Source organism: Babylonia areolata, chromosome 26, assembly GCF_041734735.1.
Source record: "Babylonia areolata isolate BAREFJ2019XMU chromosome 26, ASM4173473v1, whole genome shotgun sequence".
Classification (NCBI taxonomy): Eukaryota; Metazoa; Mollusca; class Gastropoda; order Neogastropoda; family Buccinidae; genus Babylonia; species Babylonia areolata.
The window spans coordinates 10,487,405-10,514,407 of NC_134901.1; the positions used below are offsets into that span (position 1 = coordinate 10,487,405).

Here is a 27,003-nt window from a genome sequence, read left to right on the forward strand (position 1 = left end):
TGGGTTTGTTAGTCAAATGTGGGTTCAGTGTGTGAGAAAGTATTTGTCAAACATGTGGGTTTGTTAGTCAAATGTGGGTTCAGTGTATGAGAAAGTATTTGTCAAACATGTGGGTTTGTTAGTCAAATGTGGGTTCAGTGTATGAGAAAGTATTTGTCAAACATGTGGGTTTGTTAGTCAAATGCGGGTTGAGTGTATGAGAAAGTATTTGTCAAACATGTGGGTTTGTTAGTCAAATGTGGGTTCAGTGTATGAGAAAGTATTTGTCAAACATGTGGGTTTGTTAGTCAAATGTGGGTTCAGTGTGTGAGAAAGTATTTGTCAAACATGTGGGTTTGTTAGTCAAATGTGGGTCATGTTGCTGTGAGGTTGTTTGTTAAATGTGGGTCCTGTTGTGGTGTAATAATGAGTATTGTTGATGTTGTTAATGAGTATTGTTGATGTTGTTAATGAGTATTGTTGATGTTGTTAATGAGTATTGTTGATGTTGTGATGTTGTTAATGAGTATTGTTGATGTTGTTAATGAGTATTGTTGATGTTGTGGTGTAATAATGAGTATTGTTGATGTTGTTAATGAGTATTGTTGATGTTGTGGTGTAATAATGAGTATTGTTGATGTTGTTAATGAGTATTGTTGATGTTGTGGTGTAATAATGAGTATTGTTGATGTTGTTAATGAGTATTGTTGATGTTGTGGTGTAATAGTGAGTATTGTTGATGTTGTTAATGAGTATTGTTGATGTTGTGGTGTAATAATGAGTATTGTTGATGTTGTTAATGAGTATTGTTGATGTTGTGATGTTGTTAATGAGTATTGTTGATGTTGTTAATGAGTATTGTTGATGTTGTGGTGTAATAGTGAGTATTGTTGATGTTGTTAATGAGTATTGTTGATGTTGTGGTGTTGTTAATGAGTATTGTTGATGTTGTTAATGAGTATTGTTGATGTTGTGGTGTAATAATGAGTATTGTTGATGTTGTGGTGTAATAATGAGTATTGTTGATGTTGTTAATGAGTATTGTTGATGTTGTTAATGAGTATTGTTGATGTTGTGGTGTAATAATGAGTATTGTTGATGTTGTTAATGAGTATTGTTGATGTTGTGGTGTAATAATGAGTATTGTTGATGTTGTGGTGTAATAATGAGTATTGTTGATGTTGTGGTGTAATAATGAGTATTGTTGATGTTGTGGTGTAATAATGAGTATTGTTGATGTTGTGGTGTAATAATGAGTATTGTTGATGTTGTGGTGTAATAATGAGTATTGTTGATGTTGTTAATGAGTATTGTTGATGTTGTGGTGTAATAATGAGTATTGTTGGTGTTGTGGTGTAATAGTGAGTATTGTTGATGTTGTTAATGAGTATTGTTGATGTTGTGGTGTAATAATGAGTATTGTTGGTGTTGTGGTGTAATAATGAGTATTGTGTATGGTGTTGTCGTAAAATGATTGCATTGTGTATGATCTGCAATCTGCAGTCCATTCATCCCATCAGGGACACCATGTGAAAACAGGAAGAAAAAAAAAAGTACCCGGTATTGGTAAAGATTCTCTTTCTGGACACAAAAAGAAGAAAGTTACCTTTAGTCTGAATCGAAAGTTGGAACTTGCTTTCCTGCATCAGTTTTGGTTGATGGAAGGCAAATGAAATGAAATTAAATTATGGTGCTTAGAGCCTCGCCGACCACTAAGGCCATCTCAAGGCTATCGCCGCGTTAATAACTACTACAAGGTTAAAAAAACAAACAATTAAAACGAGTCACCACTTCAAACTTTCCACCCCAAAGTTTAAAAAAAAAAACTTCCATAGTTTAAAACCTTCAAATCTGGTTAAAAATGTTCACTTCTTTTAAGAAGTCCATCAGCGCCCATGGAGGGACATCACGAGACAAAGTCTTCAAAGAAACCGCCGTGTAATGTCTGTGTCTAACGTCATGCAGATCCCAACAGTCAAGGAGCACGTGTTTCACGGTGAGAGGCTCATCACAGGGAATACATCGAGGGGCCTCTTCCCCCTTCAACAAATAAGAATGAGTAAAAAAAAGTCTGCACAGCACGGACTCCTCCTTTCTTTGATGGAAGTTGGTGAGAAACCAACGGAATAAATATACAAGTGAAGTACAAACTTTCGATTCAGAGGAAGGAAAACGTTTCTTTTGTCAAGATGTTGTGCCGGGTCAGTGACGGTGATGACGGTTGTGTTTCCAGCGACAACGGCCAGCTGTCCATGACAAGGAAGCTGCCGGACAGCATCACGTCTTGGGTCATCAGTGCCTTTGCTGTTCAGGACAACGAGGAGATTGCCGTCACTGATGATCCCTATGAGGTCTGGCACGTGCTTGTGGTCTTTCGTGGTTCTTTGTGCTGCGTTGCACTGCTTTTTCTAAGCGCGTTGGGTGGCGCTGCTGGTCAGGCATCTGCGTAGCAAATGTGGCGTAGCGTATATGGATTTGTGCGAACACAGTGACAAGTGACTGAAACTGAAACTGTACTGTTTGTTGGTACTCTGGTTTTTGACTCACTTGTGTAAACAAAGTGAGTCTATGTTTTAACCCGGTGTTCGGTTGTCTGTGTGTGTGTGTGTGTGTGTGTCCGTGGTAAACTTTAACATTGACATTTTCTCTGCAAATACTTTGTCAGTTGACACCAAATTAGGCATAAAAATAGGAAAAATTCAGTTCTTTCCAGTCATCTTGTTTAAAACAATATTGCACCTCTGGGATGGGCACAAAAAAAAGAAAAAAAAAAAGAAGCCTAATTATATGCAAACTGCATTTACTGTTATATTTATATTTTTTGTATTCTCTAAACTTGGCACTTTGATCTGATATTCTGACCCAACAACAAGAGCAGTCATTATTATCATTTTCTGTTCAAACAGGAACTTCTTTTGCTAAGCATGGAAGTTTTATTTATTTTGCAAACGTTTTGGTGCAGAGGGTAAAAAAGGGAAATTACTCTGTAATTAAAGCTAGGGGAGTTAATTTGCTTTAAACTGATCTTTCTCATCTTAAACATTACATTTTGAAATTATACTCAATACATAAAAAGCTTGGATTTTTTTTAAAGTGTGTCACAAGTTAGTCTTGAAGGCCTTGCCTCTCTTGTTCTAAGCGCGTTGGGTGACGCTGCTGGTCAGGCATCTGCATAGCAGATGTGGCATAGTGTATATGGATTTGTGTGAACACAGTGACGAGTAACTGAAACTGTACTGTTTGTTGGTATTCTGGTTTTTTGGTTTTTTGATTTGCCTTTCTTTATTGTGAAGGTGGCAGAATGGTTAAGACGCTCAGCTGCCAACACAGAGAGTCCGTGAGGGTGTGGGTTCGAATCCCGCTCTCGCCCTTTCTCCCAAGTTTGACTGGAAAATCAAACTGAGCGTCTAGTCTTTCGGATGAGACGATAAACCGAGGTCCCGTGTGCAGCACGCACTTGGCGCACTGAAAAAGAACCCATGGCAACGAGAGTGTTGTCCTCTGGCGAAATTACGTAAAATGAAATCCACTTTCATAGGTACACAAATATGTAAGCATGCACTCAAGGCCTGACTAAGCGCGTTGGGTTATGCTGCTGGTCAGGCATCTGCTCAACAGATGTGGTGTAGCGTGTATGGATTTGTCCGAACGCAGTGACGCCTCCTTGAGAAAGTGAAACTGAAACTGAAACTATTGTGTGGTAACAGCATTGCGCATCACCATTGCTTAGTTTTGTGTGTGTGTGTGTGTGTGTGTGTGTGTGTGTGTGTGTGTGTGAAATGGAAAGGAAAAGAGTTCTTATGGTATTATTGCTGTATTTTTTTGTTCGTTTGTTTTGTGTGTGTGTGTGTGTGAAATGGAAAGGAAAAGAGTTGTTATGGATTTATTGGTATCAGGATGATATTGTGCTATGACTGATGAAGTGATATTGAAATGTTCTTGTAATATTGCTGCTGCAGTTATATCAAGATGTTATTGATGTATTATTGCTCTCTCTCTCTCTCTCTGTGTGTGTGTGTGTGTGTGTGTGTGTGTGTCTGACCAACACGTTATTGTAAATCACTTTGAGAGGTTTGAAAATCCTGTGTAAAAGTATTATTATTATTATTATTATTATTATTAATAGTAGTAGAAGTAGTGTTACTGGTACTAGTACTAGTTGTGTTATGATTCTTCTTAATATTATCATCATTATTATCAGTATTAATGCAATTATTATTACTGTTAGTCATCCTTCTCCTTCCTATCGTTGTTATCATTATCATTATTATTAATGATATTGATATTAGCAATAACATTATTCTGTACAGTTAATGTAATGACTTACTAATGATATTGTTATTAGCAATAACATTATTCTGTACAGTTAATGTAATGACTTACTAATGATATTGATATTAGCAATAACATTATTCTGTATAGTTAATGTAATGACTTACTAATGATATTGTTAGTATCAATGACATTATTCTATATTGTTAATGTAATGACTTACTAATGATATTGGTATTAACAATAACGTTATTCTATATTGTTGATGTAATGACCTGTCAACAGTTGGCGGCCTTCAATCCTTTCTTTTTGGACCTGAATTTGCCCTACTCTATCCGGCGCTATGAGCGCTTCCTCATGCGAACCACTGTCTTCAACTACATGTCCTCAAGAATGGAAGTAAGTGTTTGTATGCACTGTAAACTACCTTGTAAATGCCCATAACTAGTAAATCCCCCTCACCCCACCCCCCACCCCATTGTGCATTATAAACGCCCACCCACATCAAAGCCCACCTTAAAAAAAAAAAAAGAAAAAAAAAGAAGAAAATTGTTATTTACCAATAATTCATTATAATAGTGTTGCTATGCAAAGCAGTGGAGATTTAGATCCAGAGATAAAGAACAGAATGCCTTCATGAGATGTCGATGTGTTATTTGAAAAAGTAAGGGACAGTGTGAAGTTACTCCTTGACACAGTGAGCTGTTTCAGATGAGTTACTCCTTGACACAGTGCGTTGTTTCAGATGAGTTACTCCTTGACACAGTGCGTTGTTTCAGATGGGTTACTCCTTGACGCAGTGCGTTGTTTCAGATGAGTTACTCCTTGACACAGTGCGTTGTTTCAGATGGGTTACTCCTTGACACAGTGCGTTGTTTCAGATGAGTTACTCCTTGACGCAGTGCGTTGTTTCAGATGAGTTACTCCTTGACGCAGTGCGTTGTTTCAGATGAGTTACTCCTTGACACAGTGCGTTGTTTCAGATGAGTTACTCCTTGACGCAGTGCGTTGTTTCAGATGGGTTACTCCTTGACGCAGTGTGTTGTTTCAGATGAGTTACTCCTTGACACAGTGCGTTGTTTCAGATGAGTTACTCCTTGACGCAGTGCGTTGTTTCAGATGAGTTACTCCTTGACACAGTGCGTTGTTTCAGATGGGTTACTCCTTGACGCAGTGCGTTGTTTCAGATGCTAGCGCTTTGTTCTCACTCCCAGCCCAGTCAGTACTGTATGGAGAAATTCGGCAAGAGAAAGGTCTCCTGCAAAGGGTTAAGTACCCATTGAATGCCAGTCTCCAACTTTGGAATGATATTTGTGCAAAGAGGATTGTGTGTGGTTACAAGGCATTTTGCACCTGAGAAGCCTACGGCATATACTTGGCATCTCCTGGCAAGACAAGGTGACAAACACTGAAGTCCTGACTCGTGCTGGCCTCCGGACCATGTATACCATGCTGAGACAGTGTCGGCTGCACTGGCTGGGCCATGTTCGCCGCATGGAAGATGGTCGCATCCCAAAAGACATTCTTTGTGGAGAACTCGTCAATGGGCAGAGAAGCATCGGCCATCCACAGCTGAGATACAAAGACGTTTGCAAACGTGACATGAAGGCGCTTGAGATCAACGCTGAATCTTGGGAGGACCTTGCAGATGACCGCAACAGATGGAGAAGCACTCTCAAGAATCAGCTGCGGATTGGTGAGGACAAACTGTCAGCTGCTGCAGCAGAAAAGCGAGCTCGCAGAAAAGGGACGGCAGCCAACAGACCAGCATCAGCTTACACATATGACCGCTGAGACAGAGACTGTCTCTCTTGCATCGGTCTCTACAGTCACAGGCGACGCTGCTTAGTCCAAGCAGACAGCCCAATTAGACATTAGGTCGGATGTACTCTATCCATGGTCAGCCATGACCGAAGGAGGCCTACTACCCATTACAGGGTAACTAGATTCATGGTCTGTGCAAGATCTCTCTCCTCCCTGCCTTTGTGAGTGATCAGTTTTGGTTAAAGAATATGGAGTCAGTGATCAAAATTTAGTTCATGTACAGTATTCACACAGAAACTTTAGCACCGTGTGGGGGAACGTGCACATTTTTCTTCTTGGAGGCGTGGTGAAACGATGCTGAATTTTCGGTAAACAGCGGTGTATGCAGCCAGCGTAATCAGCACCACTCATAACTACAGGCGTCACCTTGCATTTTTTTTTTTTTTTTTTTTTTTTACACAGGATCTAGATAGTGTGAATACTTATGAAAACAAACAAACAAAAATTGCTATATGAGAATCCCAGAATAACCAAGTTAAGCCTTCACTTCTGATGGCGGATATATCCGCAGTTTAGGGGTAACTGCATTATCAACAGTCTAGCCACTCATTTCAGTATGCTTACTTCCTTGCAAATGGTGACTGCCTTGATGTGTGTTTGAAGCAATATTTCAGCAAATTCTGGCTCAAATTTGAGGTTTTTTTTGTTTGTATTTTGTAAAGTGAAAAGTTGTTGAGCATGTCAACATGCCTGTCAGGACAAAAAGTACAGAAGAGGTGGCCAGAATTGTGTTTTATTTTCCGCACAACATTGATAATAGCAGCTATGAAAATGTGACAGAAAATGAAAGTAATGTTATTGTTGATCAACTGAAGTGATTCTGGTTATCCAGATGATGATTACATGCTACAAGATACATCAACAGGAAGGGGGCGGGGTTACGTAAGAAATGGTTATAGAAAAACAACAATATTTTGGCTTGAAACCTTCTTGTTGGGATTTTCAGTTACGGTGAAACCCTCCAGATGAAAGCTTGAAGCCAAAATATTGTTTACATGGAGCTTTTTGTATTTCAATATTGTGTGATAGTGTTTGTTGGTGTTTGGGTGGGAGGTTGTTTAGGTGTTTGCAAGTGTTTGTGTACAGTGTTTGTTTGAAACAGCATGATAGTGGAGGAAACAACATAATTGCACTGGGTTCTTGGTAATATTTTAGCACCATTTCCACCCATAAAATAGACTTGAATTTTCTTTTTTTCTTTTTTTTCAAAATATTTTGTGTTTTTTTTTTCTTCTAAAAATCCAGGTTATTTTCCCCTGATTGGGAGTTATGTCATCCTGTCAACATTGAACTTATGATGAATTTATCTAAGTTCTCCATTTGTTTTCCTTTAATAAAATGTACAGTTTTACATACTTTTAAGCATTATCTTAATTAAATTTTTTTTTTAGATGTTCCTGATTATTTTGCAAAAATTACAAAATAGATTTTCGAAAGTGAAAGGGGTTAGATGAATGGACCTTTTTGGAAGAATTGTTTTTTACATTCATTTTTACATTCCTTTTTTATGTTTTGTTGTTGTGGATATTAGATTTTTTAAGAGAATGATGCTGACATGTGATGTATCATACAACCTAACACATATCACCTTTTTTTGTTTTGTTTTTGGAATTGACTCTTATGCAATGTTCGAATGAAAAAATGGATGGCAGTATAGTTACAAAGGCACCTCCTGCTTGGATATGATAAGTGAATAGACCACAGTATCTGATCTAGTCTAGTACTAGTCTAGTAGGTTAAGAAATAATTTTAAATATATGTGGGTGTTCCTGGTTATGACAGCTCAGTTTAAAAACAACTACTCACACACCCAAAAACCAACAACAGAAAAGGAGTATTGAAAGTGGCAGCAACGCCATGTTGTTATTGTCATGGTTTCTGTTTTGTTTTTTCTCCTCCAGACTATTGTGACACTGAAACAAGGGGAGGGCTATGAAATCATCGGAGACAACAGCAAGAAGATCATGGTGAGAAAGTGATCAGTAATTCAGGTTTTGTATTTGTATTTGTATTTCTTTTTATCACAGCAGATCTCTCTGTGTGAAATTCGGGCTGCTCTCCCCAGGGAGAGCGTGTCACTATACTACAGCGCCACCCAATTTTTTTTGTATTTTTTCCTGCGTGCAGTTTTATTTGTTTTTCCTATCGAAGTGGATTTTTCTACAGAATTTTGCCAGGAACAACCCTTTTGTTGCCGTGGGTTCTTTTACGTGCGCTAAGTGCATGCTGCATACGGGACCTCGGTTTATCGTCTCATCCGAATGACTAGCGTCCAGACCACCACTCAAGGTCTAGTGGAAGGGGAGAAAATATCGGCGGCTGAGCCGTGATTCGAACCAGCGCGCTCAGATTCTTTCTCACTTCCTAGGCGGACGCGTTACCTCTAGGCCATCACTCCACTCTTATATATTTCCCAGGTTGTCAGTCTGCCAGGCATGGGTGGTGGTTCTTGTTCCAGTGACCTGTATCATTGAAGGATCATGTGGTCAGTTGTGCTCTGTCTTAACCCAAGCATATTCAACCCGTCCGCTAGAGGTGCTAAACTTTCCACCTGACAAGTGAAGAGAAAGTGATGCCTGGGTCCTGTTGCGCCTATCCTCTGTTATAGACCAAGTTCTAAGTGCTTGATGATGATGATGATGATATATCGATGATGATATTGATACTTACAGGTGGAGTGATGGCCTCGAGGTAACGTGTCCGCCTAGGAAGCGAGAGAATCTGAGCACGCTGGTTTGAATCACGGCTCAGCTGCCGATATTTTCACCCCCTCCACTAGACCTTTTGTGGTGGTCTGGACGCTAGTCATTCGGATGAGACGATAAACCGAGGTCCCATGTGTTGCACACTTAGTGCACGTAAAAGAACCCACAGCAACAAAAGGGTTGTTCCTGGCAAAGTTCTGTAGAAAAATCCACTTTGATAGGAAAAACAAATAAAACTGCACGCAGGAAAAAAAAAAAAGAAAGAAAAAAGGGTGGCGCTGTAGTGTAGCGACACGCTCTCCTTGGGGAGAGCAGCCCGAATTTCTCACAGAGAAATTGTTGTGATAAAAAAGAGAAATACAAATACAAATACAAATACATAGCCCCTATGCTCAGTCACAGACCAAGCTCTAACTGCTTGATGATGATAATGATGATATTGATATTTATACAGTGCCTATCCTCGGTCGGAAACCAAGCTCTAAGTGCTGTATAAACACAGAGTCATATGCACAACAAGCAGCGTACCTGGGTAGAGCCGACTGACAGCTGTCATTAGGTGCTCATCATTCGTTTCCTGTGTCATGCAATCAGGTTTCAGTCTTGGTGACTGGCACACGCAGACAGGCATGTAACAAATTACATGTATGATCATTTTTGTTTATTTACCCCGCCATGTAGGCAGCCATACTCTGTTTTTGGGTGTGTGCATGCTGGGAATGTTCTTGTTTCCATAACCCACTGAACGCTGACTTGGATTACAGGATCTTAAACATGCGTATTTGATCCTATGGGTGCATATACACATGAAGGGGGTTAATGCACTAGAACGTCTGCACATATGTTGACCTGGGAGATCGGAATAATCTCAAACCCTTTACCCGCCAGGTCCCATTACGGAGATTCGAACTGGGGACCATCAGATTGAAAGTCAAATGCTTTAACCACTCGGCCATTGCTCCATCGTGTGGGTTAGCCTCATGCTTTTGTCCACACTTTGTAGTCTTCCAGCCTTGTTTTGGGCTTTGGAAATTGAAATAACATTTTCATTCCTTTTGGGACAATTCAGGTCAGACTTGCACTGACCATAACAACGTTGTTGGTTGCCTTGTATTTTTTACCGCAATGTGCAAACCTTCTTGTGTACTGCTGTCTCTCTCTCTCAGTCAGACCAGAAAGCTTGCCAGGCCTTGCTTTGTGCTCAGCTATTTATACGGCGGCACATGATGGGCTAGACTGTGGCCACATGGCAAGGATGATTGACAGGAGTGGAAAAGTCTATGCTTTTGAGTTTTTATTTCCTTTGAGGTTTTAACCTGACACCTTCAGAATGGTATGAAGTATGGTTGGCATGCTGTTAATGCCAATGTGTACTGACATGTGTGTGTGTGTGTGTGTGTGTGTGTGTGTGAGGGAGGAAGGGTTGGGTGGGGTGGGGTGGGGTGATTTGGTGTGTAAGTGTGTGAGTAAATGAGTTTAGATGTTGCAGGAATTGAATGTTCACTTTTCTTACATTTGAATTTGAATGGCTTGTGGTTTTCTTAATCAAGTCAGCATTTGATGCATGTTTTATGAAAGGTCATGTTCTAAAAGTGACAGCATGTTATACTAGATATTAAGAGGGTTAAAAACGGTCATACACGTAAAGCCCACTCAGGTACATGCGAGTGAACGTGGGAGTTGCAGCCCACATACAAGCGAAGAAGAAGAGTGTAGTATAAACTACTGTCACTTTTAGAACATGACCTTTCAGGTCTTCATATCCCAGTAATCTGTATCACTGAAGGACCATGTGACATATGACATTTTATTGATAATGAGAGTGAAGTTGGTACTTGAGTGTGAAAGGTGGGAAGTCTGCACATATGTTATGTCTGTTACATGATGAGGGGTGTGCATGCTGGGTATGTTCTTGTTTCCATAACCCACCGAACGCTGACATGTGTTTTTGTTTTCTGTTCAGGTGGCTCCAGGCACAGGGCAGAGTGTGGAGTTTGAGATCAATGGCAACACTGTAGCAACTGTGTCTCTGGTGGTCAGAGCAACAGGAAGAAGTGTGGATGCTCAGGTGCCCGAAGAATACACTGATGAAGTCACCAGAAAACTGATCGTGAAGGTACCTTCCTTTGTTTTGTTTGGTTTTGCCTGTTGGTGTTGTTGTTTTTTCTCTTCTTGTTGTGTGTGTGTGTGTGTGTGTGTGTGTGTGCATGCATGCGTGCGTGCGCGCGTGTGCTTAAACATGGCTGTTTTCTTGTCAACTGCAAAATGGTGAAGGAACCAAGATTGGTAAAAATGAAATCACCTGAAAGCTGATTCTGAAGTACTTTTGTATTGGTTTGGTTCGGTTTTGATCTGCCTGTGATTTTTTGACTGTCCATTCATGCAAGTCCCATCACAACCGTAGGTATTTTTTGGTTAAATGGAAAATGGCGAAGAAACCAAGTTAGAGTAAAACTGACCAGTACCACCCCACCCCTTTTTTCCCCTGTGGTTTGACGGTGTGCATGAATTGGGGGTATTTTCTTGGTAACTGCACATTGTAAAGAAACCAAGCATTGAAGAATGATTTTTATACAGAAGCGACAAAATTGTGCCATGTAGATGGAAATTAATGAAATTTACTGGGGGATGTGATAAAGATGGAAATTAATGAAATTTACTAGGGGATATGATAATAAAACAAGGTTTGTACTCTTCCAGAACATTAACTGAAAAAGAAAAGAAGTTTGATGCATTGAAAAACTGTTGTGTTTTACATTTGGTGTGAACTTCTAGCAATTTTTACATTGGCCTGTGAGTTATTGTAAGCTAAAATAGAAACATTAGGACACATTGGTATGCTTTACTGGATGACACCAGCCAGGGAGCACCAATGGCGAAACAGAACTGTTGCTTTGAAAAAAAAAACACCTTTTTTTTTACTTCCTTAGATCTAATTTCTTTCCATCTACCTATTCGTTCTGTATTCTTCTTCATACCTTCATCATCAGTATACATAATTATCATCATCTTCATCCTCATTATCATCATTGTTGTTATTAGTGCTTACAAGTCTGAGGAATGGAGATGTAATGATGGATATGTGTGTGTGTGTGTGTGTGTGTGTGTGTGTGTTCTTTTTTTAACAGCCTGAGGGCAAAGAACGCATGGGCTTTGAAACTTTCCCCGTGGTCCTGTCAGCGGATCAACCGACGTTCGAGACAGAACTGGAGTTCAGCTATGAGGGCTGGACCAGGTCCCAGATTGTGCTGGGTTCCAAGAGGGCCTATGTCAAGCTTACTGGTAAGTCTGCAGCGGTGCAAAACACTGCCCATCTGCTGTATTTCAGTAGGAAGATGGCAGAATGGTTAACTCTCTCCATACGAATGGCGAAAGAGATGACGTTAACAGCGTTTCACCCCAATTACCATCATCAAAATATTACAAGCGGAAGGCTCTTACACTGAAGAGGTGAATGTTGACAAAGAACACCGCAAATCTGACGACGGAAGCTAAAGGCTGGGTCATAGAGACACCCACTGGACATCCGAGGGGTCTGTGTAGTGGAGAAGAGAGGACTGGCCGTACTGAGTGAGTTAAGATGCCTGTCTTCCAGTATAGTGTCCGTGAGGGTCTGGGTTTGAATCCTTGTGTCACCCATTCTCCCAAGCTGGATTGGAGTATGAACCAGAAGTCTAGTCAGTCTGATGAGATGATGAACTGTGGGTCTGTGTGCAGCACACACTTGCTGCACTGAAAAAGAACACATGGCAACGAAAGGGTCGTCATCTGGCAAAATTCTGTCGAAGAATTACTCTGATAGGCTGTCTTGGCTGCGTGTGGTAGATATTACCAAAGTTTCTGATAGGCTGTCTTGGCTGCGTGTGGTAGATATTACCAAAGTTTCTGATAGGCTGTCTTGGCTGCGTGGGGTAGATATTATCAAAGTTTCTGATAGGCTGTTTTGGCTGCGTGTGGTAGATATTACCAAAGTTTCTGATAGGCTGTCTTGGCTGCGTGTGGTAGATATTACCAAAGTTTCTGATAGGCTGTCTTGGCTGCGTGTGGTAGATATTACCAAAGTTTCTCCCCAAAGAACAGGTCTGCAAATCATGAATATAGAAAAGAGTTAGCACACTGGTGACATTGTCTGGAGTACAGATAAACACACACATGGGTGTTGGCAGCTGTAAGTCAGAAACGATGCATCTGCATGGAATATTGTTGATACAACACAGATATGGCAGGATTCACCTCTGCACACAAATGAATTTGCTGCAGAAACTTTTTTGATATATGTTTTTCAATTTATTTTTTAAGAATAGTAATTAGTAATCAAGGAACCATAATTCCATTTCCCAAATATCATTACATGTGTGTCTCGCCCTTTCTCCCAACTTTGACTGGAGATGATAAACCTAGGTTCCTTGTGTAGCAGCCACTTGGTGCACTGAAAAAGAACCCATGGCAACATAAGTGTTGCCCTCTATCAACATTCTGTAGAAGAAATCCACTCTGACAGGTACACAAATATACATGCATTCATTCGAGGCCTGACAAGCACACTGGGTAGTAATGCTGGCCAGACATTTGCCTAGCACTATGTGATGTAGCATGTATGGAATTGTCTGAATGTACTGACGCCTCCTTGAAAAACTGAGACTGAATCTTTTCTTTCTGTGATCATGGGTGACAAATGACTTGTGGTTGTACGTGCAGTTAGGACTCAGACCGAGGACAGGAGCTGCTTAAGTATCTAGATGATGATGTGAGCCTCTTCTGCAGGTGCCTGATGGTTGTGTCTTGGGTTGACGTAAGGCGCTGATGCTTGTTGCAGTGGACGTGATGGTTGTGTCTTGGGTTGACGTAAGGTGCTGATGGTTGTGCCTTGGGTTGACGTAAGGTGCTGATGCTTGTTGCAGTGGGTGTGATGGTTGTGCCTTGGGTTGATGTAAGGCACCAATGCTTGTTGCAGCGGACGTGATGGTTGTGTCTTGGGTTGACGTAAGGCACCAATGGTTGTTGCAGTGGACGTGATGGTTGTGTCTTGGGTTGACGTAAGGTGTGATGGTTGTTGCAGCGGATGTGATGGTTGTGTCTTGGGTTGACGTAAGGTGCTGATGCTTGTTGCAGTGGGTGTGATGGTTGTGTCTTGGGTTGATGTAAGGTGCTGATGGTTGTTGCAGTGGACATGATGGTTGTGTCTTGGGTTGAAGTTAGGAACCAATACTTGCTGTAGTGGACGTGATGGTTGTGTCTTGGGTTGACATAAGGTGCTGATGGTTGTGTCTTGGGTTGACGTAAGGTGTGATGGTTGTTGCAGTGGACGTGATGGTTGTGCCTTGGGTTGAAGTTAGGAACTAATACTTGTTGCAGCAGACATGATGGTTGTGTCTTGGGTTGACGTAAGGTGCTGATGGTTGTGTCTTGGGTTGACGTAAGGCACCAGTGCTTGTTGCAGCGGACGTGATGGTTGTGTCTTGGGTTGACGTAAGGCACCAATGCTTGTTGCAGGGGACCTGATGGGGAACGTGCTGAACAACATTGATGACTTGGTGCGGCAGCCAACAGGCTGTGGGGAGCAGAACATGATCACCACCATCCCCAACATCTTCGCCATGAAATACCTCTCTGCCATTGATGACGTCAGCGCTAAGTTCAACAGGACCGCCAAGGACTACATGATCAAAGGTCAGTGCAGCAGTCACCTAATGGGGTGGTTTTTTTAAATTAAAAAAATTTTTTTTTTACTTGACTCAAATGTGTAAACAAAATGAATATATATAACTGAGTGATGTGTGTTTGTGTCCTTGTTAATCTTTAACATTGGCATTTTCTTGGCTATTACAAGTGTATGTCAGGTCAGGTCATTAGATCTGCTACTGGTAACCTGTAATCCAGTACAACCTGTTCAGGGTCGGGGTGCCGGCGACTAAACCGGCACTCCCACCACTCCCTTCCGGGACTGGTGAGGCGGGTGGCTAGACACCCTTATGGAGATCCATAAAAGGGCGTTGGCTCAGGAGAGCCACCGACGGCCATCTAGCTCCACTGTGCTGTGTGCATGCCACACGCAGTTGGCCCCCGGGGTGTGTCTACCCATGCATGCGAAGTCTGGATCCGGCAGAATCTGCGGAAGAAACCTATCGGTTCAACGGAGAGGAAGGCGGCTACAGCAACGCACTGTGGAGTGCAGAGAGCAAGATGAGACACCGAAAGGATATCTTGGTCATCCACTGCATCCGTGCTCATCCTCCAGTCGTCTCGACTTAGTCTTGCCACTGGAAATTGGTGGATCCGGACGAGAGAGTGAGGTTGACGTTGCGCAACTCCTCTTCACTTTAAACAAACTCATTGCGCAAGTCATCAGTCATCCAAAATAACCTTTCATCCTTCATCATTTCATCACCCCCAAGTCCTGTGGCGACAGGCGAGCGACGAAACGACAGGTGTGGGTACACTGGCAGTCGCAGTCGCAGACCTGCATGCAGGCGGCTCAGGCCATAGGGTCGTTCTTCGTCGACAGGAGCAGCGATGGAGCTCGGCAGCCGTCTGAGCGTCTGAGCAGCCCTCTTTAGGAATGCACTGCTCACCTCCCTGGCATGAGGAAGGGGCTAGAAAAGGTGCCCTAAAAAATTGCCTGCTCCATATCACCCTGGCCAGCATACCGCGGCTGGCGGGGACCCTACATCAGCGGTCGAAACAACAAGAAAGAAAAGAAAAAAACAAGGATCGTTCCTCTCACCATTGGTGCTTGGAACATAAGGACTCTCCTGGACAGAGATAACGCGGACAGACCCCAAAGGAGAACGGCACTAGTTGCATCCGAACTCGCCAGATACAACATTGACATCGCAGCCTTGAGTGAGACTCGGCTTGCAGGTGAAGGCGAGCTCTGTGAACGGGGATCTGGTTACACCTTCTTCTGGAGTGGACGAGGAAGCGAAGAGCGACGTGAGGCTGGCGTTGGTTTTGCAGTAAAAACAGCACTTGTCAGCAAGCTAGCTGGAATCCCAAAGGGAGTCAACGATAGGCTTATGACCATGAAACTCCCACTGGCATCTGGCCAGAAGCACCTCACCATTGTCAGTGCCTACGCCCCAACCATGACCAACCCGGATGAAGTGAAGGCGAAGTTCTACGAGGACCTTCACTCTGTCATTGCTGCTATCCCTAAAGCAGACAAGCTCATCATTCTTGGGGACTTCAATGCTAGAGTTGGCTCTGACTACATCTCCTGGGATGGAGTGATTGGAAAGCACGGTGTGGGCCACTGCAACCCAAATGGATTGCTTTTGCTTCAGACCTGTGCAGAGCACGAACTGCTGATAACCAACACAGTTTTCTGCCTCCCTACCCGTAACAGGACGTCATGGATGCACCCTCGCTCAAAGCATTGGCATCTCATCGATTATGTCATCGTCAGGAAAAGGGATAGGCAAGATGTACGCGTAACAAAGACCATGTGCGGCGCCGAGTGTTGGACAGACCATCGCCTTGTAGTCTCGAAGCTGAATATTCAAATCCAGCCCAAGAGACGCCCCCAAGGCCAGAAGGCTCCAAAACGGCTCAACATCGCTAAGCTGAAAAACATCACCATCAAACAGTCCTTTGTGGAGCTGCTGGAAGATCGTCTGGAATCCGCCTCTCTGGACAACCAGAATGTGGAGTCTGACTGGAGGACCCTGCGTGAGCTGATCTATAGTACAGCTTCAGAGACCCTGGGACCCATGTCCAGAAAGCACAAAGACTGGTTTGATGAAAACTGTGATGAAATCAAGCAGCTTCTGGATGAGAAACGCCGTCTGCATCAAGCCTACCTGAGCAACCCAAAGTCCACATCAAAAAAGGATGTGTACGATGCCATCCGCAGGACTGTTCAGCAAAAGTTACGCCAGATGCAGGATAAGTGGCTGAGTGACAAAGCTGATGAGATCCAGGGATATGCTGACAGGCACGATATGAAGAGGTTCTATGATGCCTTAAAAGAAGTCTACGGCCCCACATCCTCAGGATCATCCCCCCTCCTCAGTGCAGATGGGAATACCTTGATCACCGAGAAGGAGAAAATTCTCGAACGCTGGGCTGAGCACTTCAACAGTGTCTTAAATCGCCCTTCCTCCATAAATGATGAAGCCATAGACCGTCTCCCACAAGTTCCCATCAACGAAGCACTGGACGATCCGCCAACACCTCTTGAGACCCAGAAAGCAATTCGTCTGCTATCCAGTGGCAAAGCACCTGGCTCAGACTCCATACCAGCAGAGGTCTACAAGGATGGAGGCACTGTGCTGACTGAGAAGCTCCATCAGCTGTACTCACTCATGTGGAAAGAAGAGACGATCCCCCAGGATTTCAAAGATGCATCTATCATTCACTTGTACAAGCGAAAGGGGAACCGGCAAGCCTGTGATAACCATCGGGGCATTTCCTTGCTCTCCATCGCAGGCAAGATACTTGCCAGGATCCTACTAAACCGCCTCACAGCACACCTTGACCAAGGTCATTTGCCTGAGAGCCAATGTGGATTCCGGAAAGAGCGCGGAACCACCGACATGGTGTTTGCTGCAAGGCAGCTGCAAGAGAAATGTCAGGAGCAAAATGCTGATCTGTTCTCCACCTATGTCGACCTCACTAAGGCCTTCGACACCGTGAGTAGAGAGGGACTGTGGAAGATCATGGCCAAGTACGGATGCCCTCGGAAATTTATTTCCTTGGTCAGCCAGTTCCATGAAGGCATGCAGGCTCGAGTCCAGGACAAAGGGGAAACATCTGCTCCTTTTGCTGTCACAAATGGTGTCAAGCAAGGCTGCGTCCTGGCTCCAACGCTGTTCAGCCTCATGTTCTCTGCAATGCTTACTGATGCCTTCAGAGATGGCGATGTTGGAATCGGCCTAAAGTACCGAACAGATGGTAAGTTGTTTAACCTCAGAAGGCTTCAAGCAAAAACGAAGGTCATGACAGACATCATCAGAGACTTTTTGTTTGCTGATGATTGTGCCCTCAACGCTGGATCTGAAGCTGACATGCAACTCAGCGTTGACAAGTTTGCCACTGCCAGCAGGAACTTCGGCCTTACCATCAGCACGAGGAAAACTGAAGTTCTCCATCAGCCAGCCCCAGGGAAACCCTACGTTGAGCCCAACATCACAGTCAACGGTCAGAGACTCAGTGCGGTGGAGCGGTTCACATACCTTGGCAGCACACTGTCACGAAATGCGACCATCGACGATGAAGTGAACGTCAGGATTGCAAGAGCAAGCGCAACTTTTGGTAGACTCAGTGCAAATGTCTGGAACAGAAGAGGCATTAGTCTTGAGACCAAGCTAAAGGTCTACAGAGCAGTAGTTCTCCCCACACTACTGTACGCCTGCGAAACTTGGACAGTGTACCAACGACATGCCAAGAAGCTGAACCACTTCCACACAACATGCCTCAGGAAGCTACTGAACATCAAGTGGCAAGACAAGACCCCAGACACAGAGGTGCTCGCAAAAGCCACCCTTCCCAGCATCTTCACCATCCTGATGAAGTCCCAGCTTCGCTGGGCTGGACACGTGGCGCGCATGCCAGACCATCGGCTGCCCAAAAGGCTTTTCTATGGCGAGCTGCAACAAGGGAAGAGATCACACGGAGGTCAGAAGAAGCGCTTCAGAGATACTCTGAAAGTCTCTCTGAAAGCGTTTGATATCAACCCTGACTCCTGGGAGGAATCTGCAGTGGACCGTGACAAATGGCGTGCTGCTGTGCACAAAGGCGCCAAGTTGTGCGAGGCCAACAGGACTGCTGCAGCTGTTGAGAAGAGGCAGGCCAGAAAGTCACGGGCAAACAAGCTCCCTGACAATGGTATGCCTGTCTTTGTCTGCCCCAACTGTCAGCGAACATTTCGTGCACAGATTGGACTATTCAGCCATCTGCGCATTCACAGATAGATTCATGAGCATCCTCCCCCCCCCACCCCACCACCACCCTCCCCCCATCCCCCAGCTGGATGACAACGATGGTCATCATCGATCTCGATGGACACACACCACAAGTGACAGACACAGAAACCAAAGTTGGAAGGACGGTAGGTATGAATAAGACCTTTAACCCTCTGACATTTTATATCCCACCACGGCCCACCAACTGGAAACCCCCACTGTTTCTTTATTCAAGCTGTAGTCCACTGCCTGGGAGTCAGGTATAGTGGGGAATTTCCATTACACACTGACCGCAGCACACACACACACACACACACACACACCATGACTGAAGATTACTGTGAAAGTAAGGATGAACCAATGAAAGAATGGTGTTACTTTTGGCACTGAACAGGCCCCCATTCATAAGAATTTAGACCTCGTTTTGCCACTTCATCCACACACTTTCTCAGAGCTGAAAATGCGGCCAGTATTGAAAATGTAATGTAGGGGGATCACATGAAGGAAGAGATTGAGGCTGTTGTGTGTCAGCTGGAGGAGCTGGAAAGAGAAGAAAAAAACTGCATCCTGCAGTCCTGCCCCCTGTATCAACATGCACGGACGCAGCAGTGGCCCTATGGAGCCACACTGGCAGAAAAGCTCTGGGGCACCAAAGAAGACCTCATCAAGACCACCACCTTCATTTCCAGCATAGGACTGCAAGTCTGAGACCATGATCACGGGCAATGCAGAAGAAGCAGAAGAAGAAGAAGCTGCATCGGATTGTGAAATAGGTGTAGTTGAAGAGGGAAATGAAATAGAAGATAATAAAGTGGAAAGTGATCCTGAAGATAACATTGTAGTGGCATGGTTGTAGACAACATGGCAGCAGCACTAACAGCAGTCCGTGAATTTGTGCTGCCATTTGTTCCCGCTCATACTCTTCCACTCAGTGCAAAGTCGTTGGATTATCTGTGTGTGTTTTTTGGTGCCTGGTTATTTTTTTGACTCACTTGTGTAAACAAAGTGAGTCTGTGTTTTAACCCGGTGTTCGGTTGTCTGTGTGTGTGTGTGTGTGTGTGTCCGTGTTTCTGTGTGTCCGTGGTAAACTTTAACATTGACATTTTCTCTGCAAATACTTTGTCAGTTGACACCAAATTTGGCATAAAAATAGGAAAAATTCAGTTCTTTCCAGTCATCTTGTTTAAAAACAATATTGCACCTCTGGGATGGGCATAAAAAAAAGAAGCCTGATTATATGTAAACTGCATTTACTGTTATATTTATATTTTTTTTATTCTCTAAACTTGGCACTTTGATCTGATGTTTGACACAACAACAAGAGCAGTCATTATTGTCATTTTTTGTTCAAACAGGAACTTCTTTTGCTAAGCATGGAATTTTTATTAATTTTGCAAACGTTTTGGTGCAGATAGTAAAAAAGGGAAATTACTCTGTAAGTAATGCTAGGGGACTTAATTTATCACAAGTGAGTCTTGAAGGCCTTGCCTCTCTTGTTCAAATTGTGGCAAACGAAACCAACAAATTATGCAAGCAGTGACATGGTGTAGGGTGACAGTTGACACAGCTGTGACACTGGGCTGTGCCACGTACGTTGTGACACTCATCTTGCTGACTAGTGGTGAATGAGACACACAGTGTTCATGAGAATAGTAGGGTGTGTTTATATTTGTAAATAATGTTTGATACAGTCAGTGTTTTATTCAGTGTGTTTTTGTACTTTCCACTCCTTAAAGTCATTACATATGAGTGTATATATTGTTTTGTCTTGTTTCGATACGAAACAGAATGTAGAGTGGATTTTCTTTGTTTTGTAACAAAATTATTTTCTGCCTTTTTATTGTATGTACAAAATCGATTCAACAAGAGTTTCTTTTCCCTTTTTTTAATCTAAAGATATGCAGAGATTTTAAGATATGTTTATAATATCATGTCAGTCTGCTCCAGTAGACTTTAAAAGTGTGTATGTGTGTGTGTGTGCGTGTGCACGTGTGCACGCATGTGTGTGTGTGTGTGTTTACTCATTGGACACAGGCTACCAAAGGGAAACGCAGCAATATCGTTGGAAAGACGGTGGTTACAGTGCTTTTGGCACAAGTGATCAAGCACCAAGCACATGGTATGCAGAAAATTAAGTGCGTGTGCGTGCGTGTGTGCGTTTATGTGTGTGTGAGTTTGTATGTGTGTAAGTTCAAAAGTGTGTGCGTGTGTTTGTGAGAAAGATAGTTTTGATGTGCTCAGTGTGTGTGGACATGTGTGAGCTTGATGCACAACTGTGTGAAACTTTAAAATAGTGTGTGTGTGTGTGTGTGTAACTGTGTGTGTGTGTATCTGCTTGTGTGTGTGTGTGTGTGTGTGTGTGTGTGTGTGTGTGTGTGTGTGGAGATGTGTATGAATGTGTGTGTGCGTGTACGTGTGTGCTTGTGTGTGTGTGTGTGTGTGAAGTGCATGATTGTGTGTGTGTGTGTGTGTGTGTGTGTGTGTGTGAGTGTGTGTGTGTGTGTGTGTGGAGATGTGTATGAATGTGTGTGTGCATGTACGTGTGTGCTTGTGTGTGTGTGTGTGTGTGTGTGTGAAGTGCGTGCTTGTGTGTGTGTGTGTGTGTGTGTGTGTGTAAATGTGTACGTGCATACCTGCTTGTGTGTGTGTGTGTGTGTGTGTGTGTGTGCCTGCGTGAGATACAGCAGCAGCACCACGATGTAAAACAAAGAAGCAAGTACCCAGATTCAGCACAAAGCTGTGGGGGTGATGACTGGGGTGGTTCCATTACAGTGGAGAGGAGGGGAAGTAAAGGCAGGTCCAGAATGACCTCCCTTTTTCAGTAGCCGCCTTCTTCTGCGTTCACTCGTATGCACACGAGGGGGCTTTTACGTGTATGACCGTTTTTACCCCGCCATGTAGGCAGCCATACTCCGTTTTCAGGGGTGTGCATGCTGGGTACGTTCTTGTTTCCATAACCCACCGAACGCTTTAACCACTCAGCTATTGCGCCCGTCTTTCAGTAGCCAAATTCCTAAAAATGTCAGACGTAATGTGGAGAGATCATAAATTGGAAAATATCTGCAGCCTCCCTTCAGTCTTTGGAAGTCCTGTGAGAGTTGGGTTGTGAGAGGAAGGAAAGGTCAGTTGGTGTCCGGCAGGTGTAACTGCAGACAGTTAAAACTCGTTTAAACAAATTTTATTATCCATCATCGTGGTTTGTTTGTGTTAAAAGAACCAGTTCGGTTTCTTAGAACTGCATTCAGATGCAAGAGATGGTTTTATCGTTGCTGTTTTTGCAGTATTCCAAGGCAGTTTTATGGAGTATTTTGATAACGTTTTGAATGTGTGAATGCATTTTGAGAACGAGTCGGGGTGATTAGGTTACATTATTGATGTAGTATGCATTAGTCATACATTGTGTTCCACGCATGAGTGGTGTTGACACAGTTCATTTACTAGTTGTTGTCATGTTCAGTCTGTTCCATTATCAGCTTCTTCTTTCTTTTGGAGTTTAAAAAAAAAAGAAGTTATTTTATTTTTTTCCATTGTTTGCCTGTTTGAAATCCCCCTTTCCCCAAAAGGGGTGAAAGGAAATTAAATCTTGGTTTAAACATCGTTTCATTCTCAGAGGTAAACGCAGAGATCACAGACACACAGAGCAGCAGCAACAAGTTGAAGCTCTTGGCCTGGTCGGCGAACAACAGACGCACACGCAGAATACAACAGACGCACACGCAGAATACAACAGACACGCACACACGCTGAATACAACACACGTACACACCGAATACAACAGACACACATGCTGAATACAACAGACGCAACAGACGCACACGCTGAATACAACAGACACGCACACACGCTAAATACAACACACGCACACACGCTGAATACAACAGACGTACACGCCGAATACAACAGACACTAAATACAACACGTACACGCTGAGTACAACAGACCCACACACTGAATACAACAGACGTACACGCTAAATACAACAGACACACATGCTGAATACAACAGACGCAACAGACGCACACGCTGAATACAACAGACACGCACACACGCTGAATACAACAGACACACACACTGAATACAACAGACACACACGCTGAATACAACAGACACGCACACACGCTAAATACAACACACGCACACACACTGAATACAACAGACACACACGCTGAATACAACAGACACACACACTGAATACAACAGACACACATGCTGAATACAACAGACGCACATGCTGAATACAACAGACACACATGCTGAATACAACAGACGCACATGCTGAATACAACAGACACATGCACACACTGAATACAACAGACACACGCACATGCTGAATACAACAGACACATGCACACACTGAATACAACACACGCACATGCTGAATACAACACACACACACACTGAATACAACAGACACACACACTGAATACAACAGATGCACATGCTGAATACAACAGACACACACACTGAATACAACAGACGCGCAACAGACGCACACGCTGAATACATAACGACACAGCAGCAGCATCATGAGACACATCAGTTGTGTGAAACAGCATCATATTTAGATTGAATTTCACGATGAAAACGAAAAAAAAAGAACAAATAAACAAACAAGACTCCTTGCGCCCCACCCCCTCCTCCAACCCCTCCCCCAATTCCACCACCACCAACCTCCCTGCAGAAAGTTATGTCTGTTCAGTCTTTAATCTTGAATGGTTGTGTGTGTGTGTGTGTGTGTGTGTGTAGGCTGACAGCCTTTGTGGTGAAGAGCTTTGCCCAGGCCAGAGAGTTCATCCCGCAGACAGTGGACGAGGACCTGCTAGCAGAGGATGTGGGCTTCCTGATGAGTATGCAGGAGGACAGCGGCTACTTCCGGGAGGAGGGGAGGGTGTTCCACGACAAGATGCAGGTCTGTTTGCTTCTCCTTCTGTCTGTTGGAGTTTTTTAATTTATTTTATTTATTGTATTTTTTCATGGAGGAGGTGAGGGTGCTCCACGACAAGATGCAGGTCTGTCTGCTTCTCCTTCTGTGTGTTGGAGTTTTTTTTAATCTATTTTATTTATTGTATTTTTTTCATGGAGGAGGGGAGGGTGCTCCACGATGAGATACAGGTCTGTCTGCTTCTTCTTCTGTCTTTTGGAGTTTTTTTTTTAAAGTTTTTATTTTTAAAATCATTTTTTATCATTATTATTATTATTATTTTATTTATCTGTTTATTTTATTTTATTTATCCATGGTGACTGTCCTAAAGTACCCCGCAAAAACGGAGTATGGCTACCTACATGGCGGGGTAGAAACGGTCAAACATGTAGAAGCCCAGTGGTGTACATACAAGTAAACGTCAGAGTTGCAGCCCACAAGCGAAGAAGTCCTAAGTAGTAGTTGTAGTCGCAATAGTAATACCCAGTGGTGAGGTAAGTGAGCTGTTCAGCAATCTGTTGGTGTGAATTCTGTGAATTCTTTTTGAAGACGCTAAAGACCCCTAGGTTTTGTTGTGATTTTTTTTTTCTGGTTCTGTTGGACCAATATTGACACTTTTTCAGTTTCCAGTGGACCAATATTGACACTTTTTCAGGTTCCAATGGACCAGTATTGCAATATTGACACTTTTTCAGGTTCCAGTGGACCAATATTGACACTTATCAGGTTCTGGTGGACCAATATTGACACTTCCCAGGTTCCAGTGGACCAATATTGACACTTCTCGGGTTCTGGTGGACCAATATTGACACTTCCCAGGTTCCAGTGGACCAATATTGACACTTCTTGGGTTCTGGTGGACCAGTATTCACACTTTTCAGGTTCCAGTGGACCAATATTGACACTTTTCAGGTGCCAGTGGACCAATATTGACACTTTATCAGGTTCCAGTGGACCAGTATTCACACTTTTTCAGATTCCAATGGAGCAATATTTACACTTTTTCCGGGTTCCAATGGACCAATATTGACACTTTTTCCGGTTCCGGTGGACCAATATTGACACTTTTTCAGCTCTGATATGGCTGTGTAGAGTTGGCTGGGCTGTAAGAATCAAATTTTATATATATATATATATATATATATATTTTATTGAATTGAAGAAAAGATAAAAGTTGAAGACACTGTGAGAGCTGAGATGTCTTTTTGAAGGAACCCTCACTGTTTGCTTTTTCATGAATTGGTTGGATTGTCAAAGAGAACTGATACTGGAGATTGTGGTGAGAGAGTGATGATGATGTTGACTGATGATGGAGAAGATGATGATGATGATGGTTTTTCTCAGGGAGGAACAGGAACTGGAGTTGATGATAATGATGGAGATTGTGATGATGCTGGTGATGCAGATGGTGATAATGATGATGGAGGAGATGATGATGATGATGGTTTTTCATGGAAGAACAGGAGCTGATGATGGTTATGATAATGATGATGGAGATGATGATGATGATGACAATGGCGGTGGTTTCACTTCAGGGAAGAACAGGAGACGATGATGATGGAGATGATGATGATGATGGAGATGATGATGATAATGACGAAAGCGGTGCTTTCATTTCAGGGAGGAACAGGAGCTGATGATGGTTATGATAATGATGATGGAGATGATGATGATGATGGAGATGATGATGATGATGGAGATGATGATGATGATGATGGTTTCACTTCAGGGAGGAACAGGAGACGATGATGATGGAGATGATGATGATGATGATGGTTTCACTTCAGGGAAGAACAGGAGACGATGATGATGGAGATGATGATGATGATGGAGATGATGATGATAATGACGAAAGCGGTGCTTTCATTTCAGGGAGGAACAGGAGCTGATGATGGTTATGATAATGATGATGGAGATGATGATGATGATGGAGATGATGATGATGATGATGGTTTCACTTCAGGGAGGAACAGGAGACGATGATGATGGAGATGATGATGATGATGATGGTTTCACTTCAGGGAGGAACAGGAGACGATGATGATGGAGATGATGATGATGATGGTGATGGTTTCACTTCAGGGAGGAACAGGAGCTGGTGACGCACGGACTGTGTTCATTACCCTGTGTCTGCAGGAGGCTTTCCGGAAGGGCATCTCGGTAATTATATATTATTACTATATTATATATTATTACTATATTATATATTATTATTACTATATTATATATTATTATTTGTCAGTTTAACGACTTCTCTTTTACGAAGTCCTTTAAGTAATTTCCTGTAACTGTATTTAGAGTTGTTTTGTTGTTGTTGTTTTTTCTTCCAAATTTCACCCACATTTTTACCCTCATTTGCCCAGTTTCTCCCAACCCTCCATTCATCCACATCTCCCACCCCTTCTAACCGATAATACTCAGATGTATTCATAAATACTTTAACAAAATGTCCTCAATCACCGATATGTGTGACGGGACATTAAACAAAATTCCTTCCATTATTACTATTATTATTACTATTATTCTTGTTTTTATAATGGTTACAATTGCTGTTGTTGCTATCATTTTTTTCTTGTTGTTGTCGCTATCATTAACAATTAATATTTGTAAGCATATAAGCGCTTTTATCTGTGAGCACATAACGCTTATATATGTCTAAAGTCCTACATTATTTGTGTTTGTTTCGGATTTCCAGTTCATGTTTATACTACTATTATCTGCCTACCATCTGTTATTGCTGTATGGCTTTAAAAAAAAAAACGTTTTTGAGTTGGCCTGCCTTTGCAGTCTTGATTCCATGGCCCTGAGACATGTTGTTTTCAGGATTTAGACACACAGATGGTGGCGACAGTGCAGACAGCTGCTGATGCCTCTCAGAAAGAGAGCTTGTGGCGTTCACAATGAAAGATACACATGCATTAAGATACATGCATTCAAGTAATGATACACCTTACACAAACAAGTGTGTACACACACTAAACATGAAAACAGACGAGCACACTTGTACACGACCAGAGGCAGTTCAGCAAACACACTAGTCAATAAAAATACCAATAGTAGGTGGAAAGACAGAGATATATATTTGAGAGACTTTAAACTGAACTGGGAAAACCAAAGAGTATTACATGTTTAGAGAGACTTTTTGAACTGAACTGGGAAATCCACAAAGTATGTGTTAAGAGAGACTATTTAAGCTAAAGCAGGAAATTTGAAGTGTATTATGTTTAAAGAGACTTTTTCAGCTGAACTAGGTGGGGAATTCAAGGCGTATTACATGTTTAGAGAAACTTTTTAACTGAACCAGGAAATCCAAAGCGTATTATGTGTTTAGAGAGACTTATTAAGCAAAACCATCAAATCCAAAGCGTATTATGTGTTTAGAGAAACTAAAAAGCCGAAC

General features: G+C 42.7%; 1 protein-coding gene across 11 annotated transcripts in view; it reads left to right on the forward strand.

Moving 5' to 3' along the window:
• LOC143300445 (CD109 antigen-like) overlaps positions 1-27,003 on the forward strand; it is a 153,263-nt gene that overhangs the window by 104,215 nt on the left and 22,045 nt on the right. For all 11 annotated transcript variants that reach the window (XM_076614109.1, XM_076614111.1, XM_076614107.1 and 8 more), the window contains exons 20-28: positions 2,213-2,330; positions 4,537-4,650; positions 7,977-8,042; positions 10,744-10,896; positions 11,909-12,062; positions 14,274-14,450; positions 20,717-20,801; positions 23,429-23,591; positions 25,686-25,763. In XM_076614109.1, the coding sequence (XP_076470224.1) occupies positions 2,213-2,330; positions 4,537-4,650; positions 7,977-8,042; positions 10,744-10,896; positions 11,909-12,062; positions 14,274-14,450; positions 20,717-20,801; positions 23,429-23,591; positions 25,686-25,763 (1,108 nt within the window). The remainder of the gene's footprint in view (positions 1-2,212; positions 2,331-4,536; positions 4,651-7,976; positions 8,043-10,743; positions 10,897-11,908; positions 12,063-14,273; positions 14,451-20,716; positions 20,802-23,428; positions 23,592-25,685; positions 25,764-27,003) is intronic.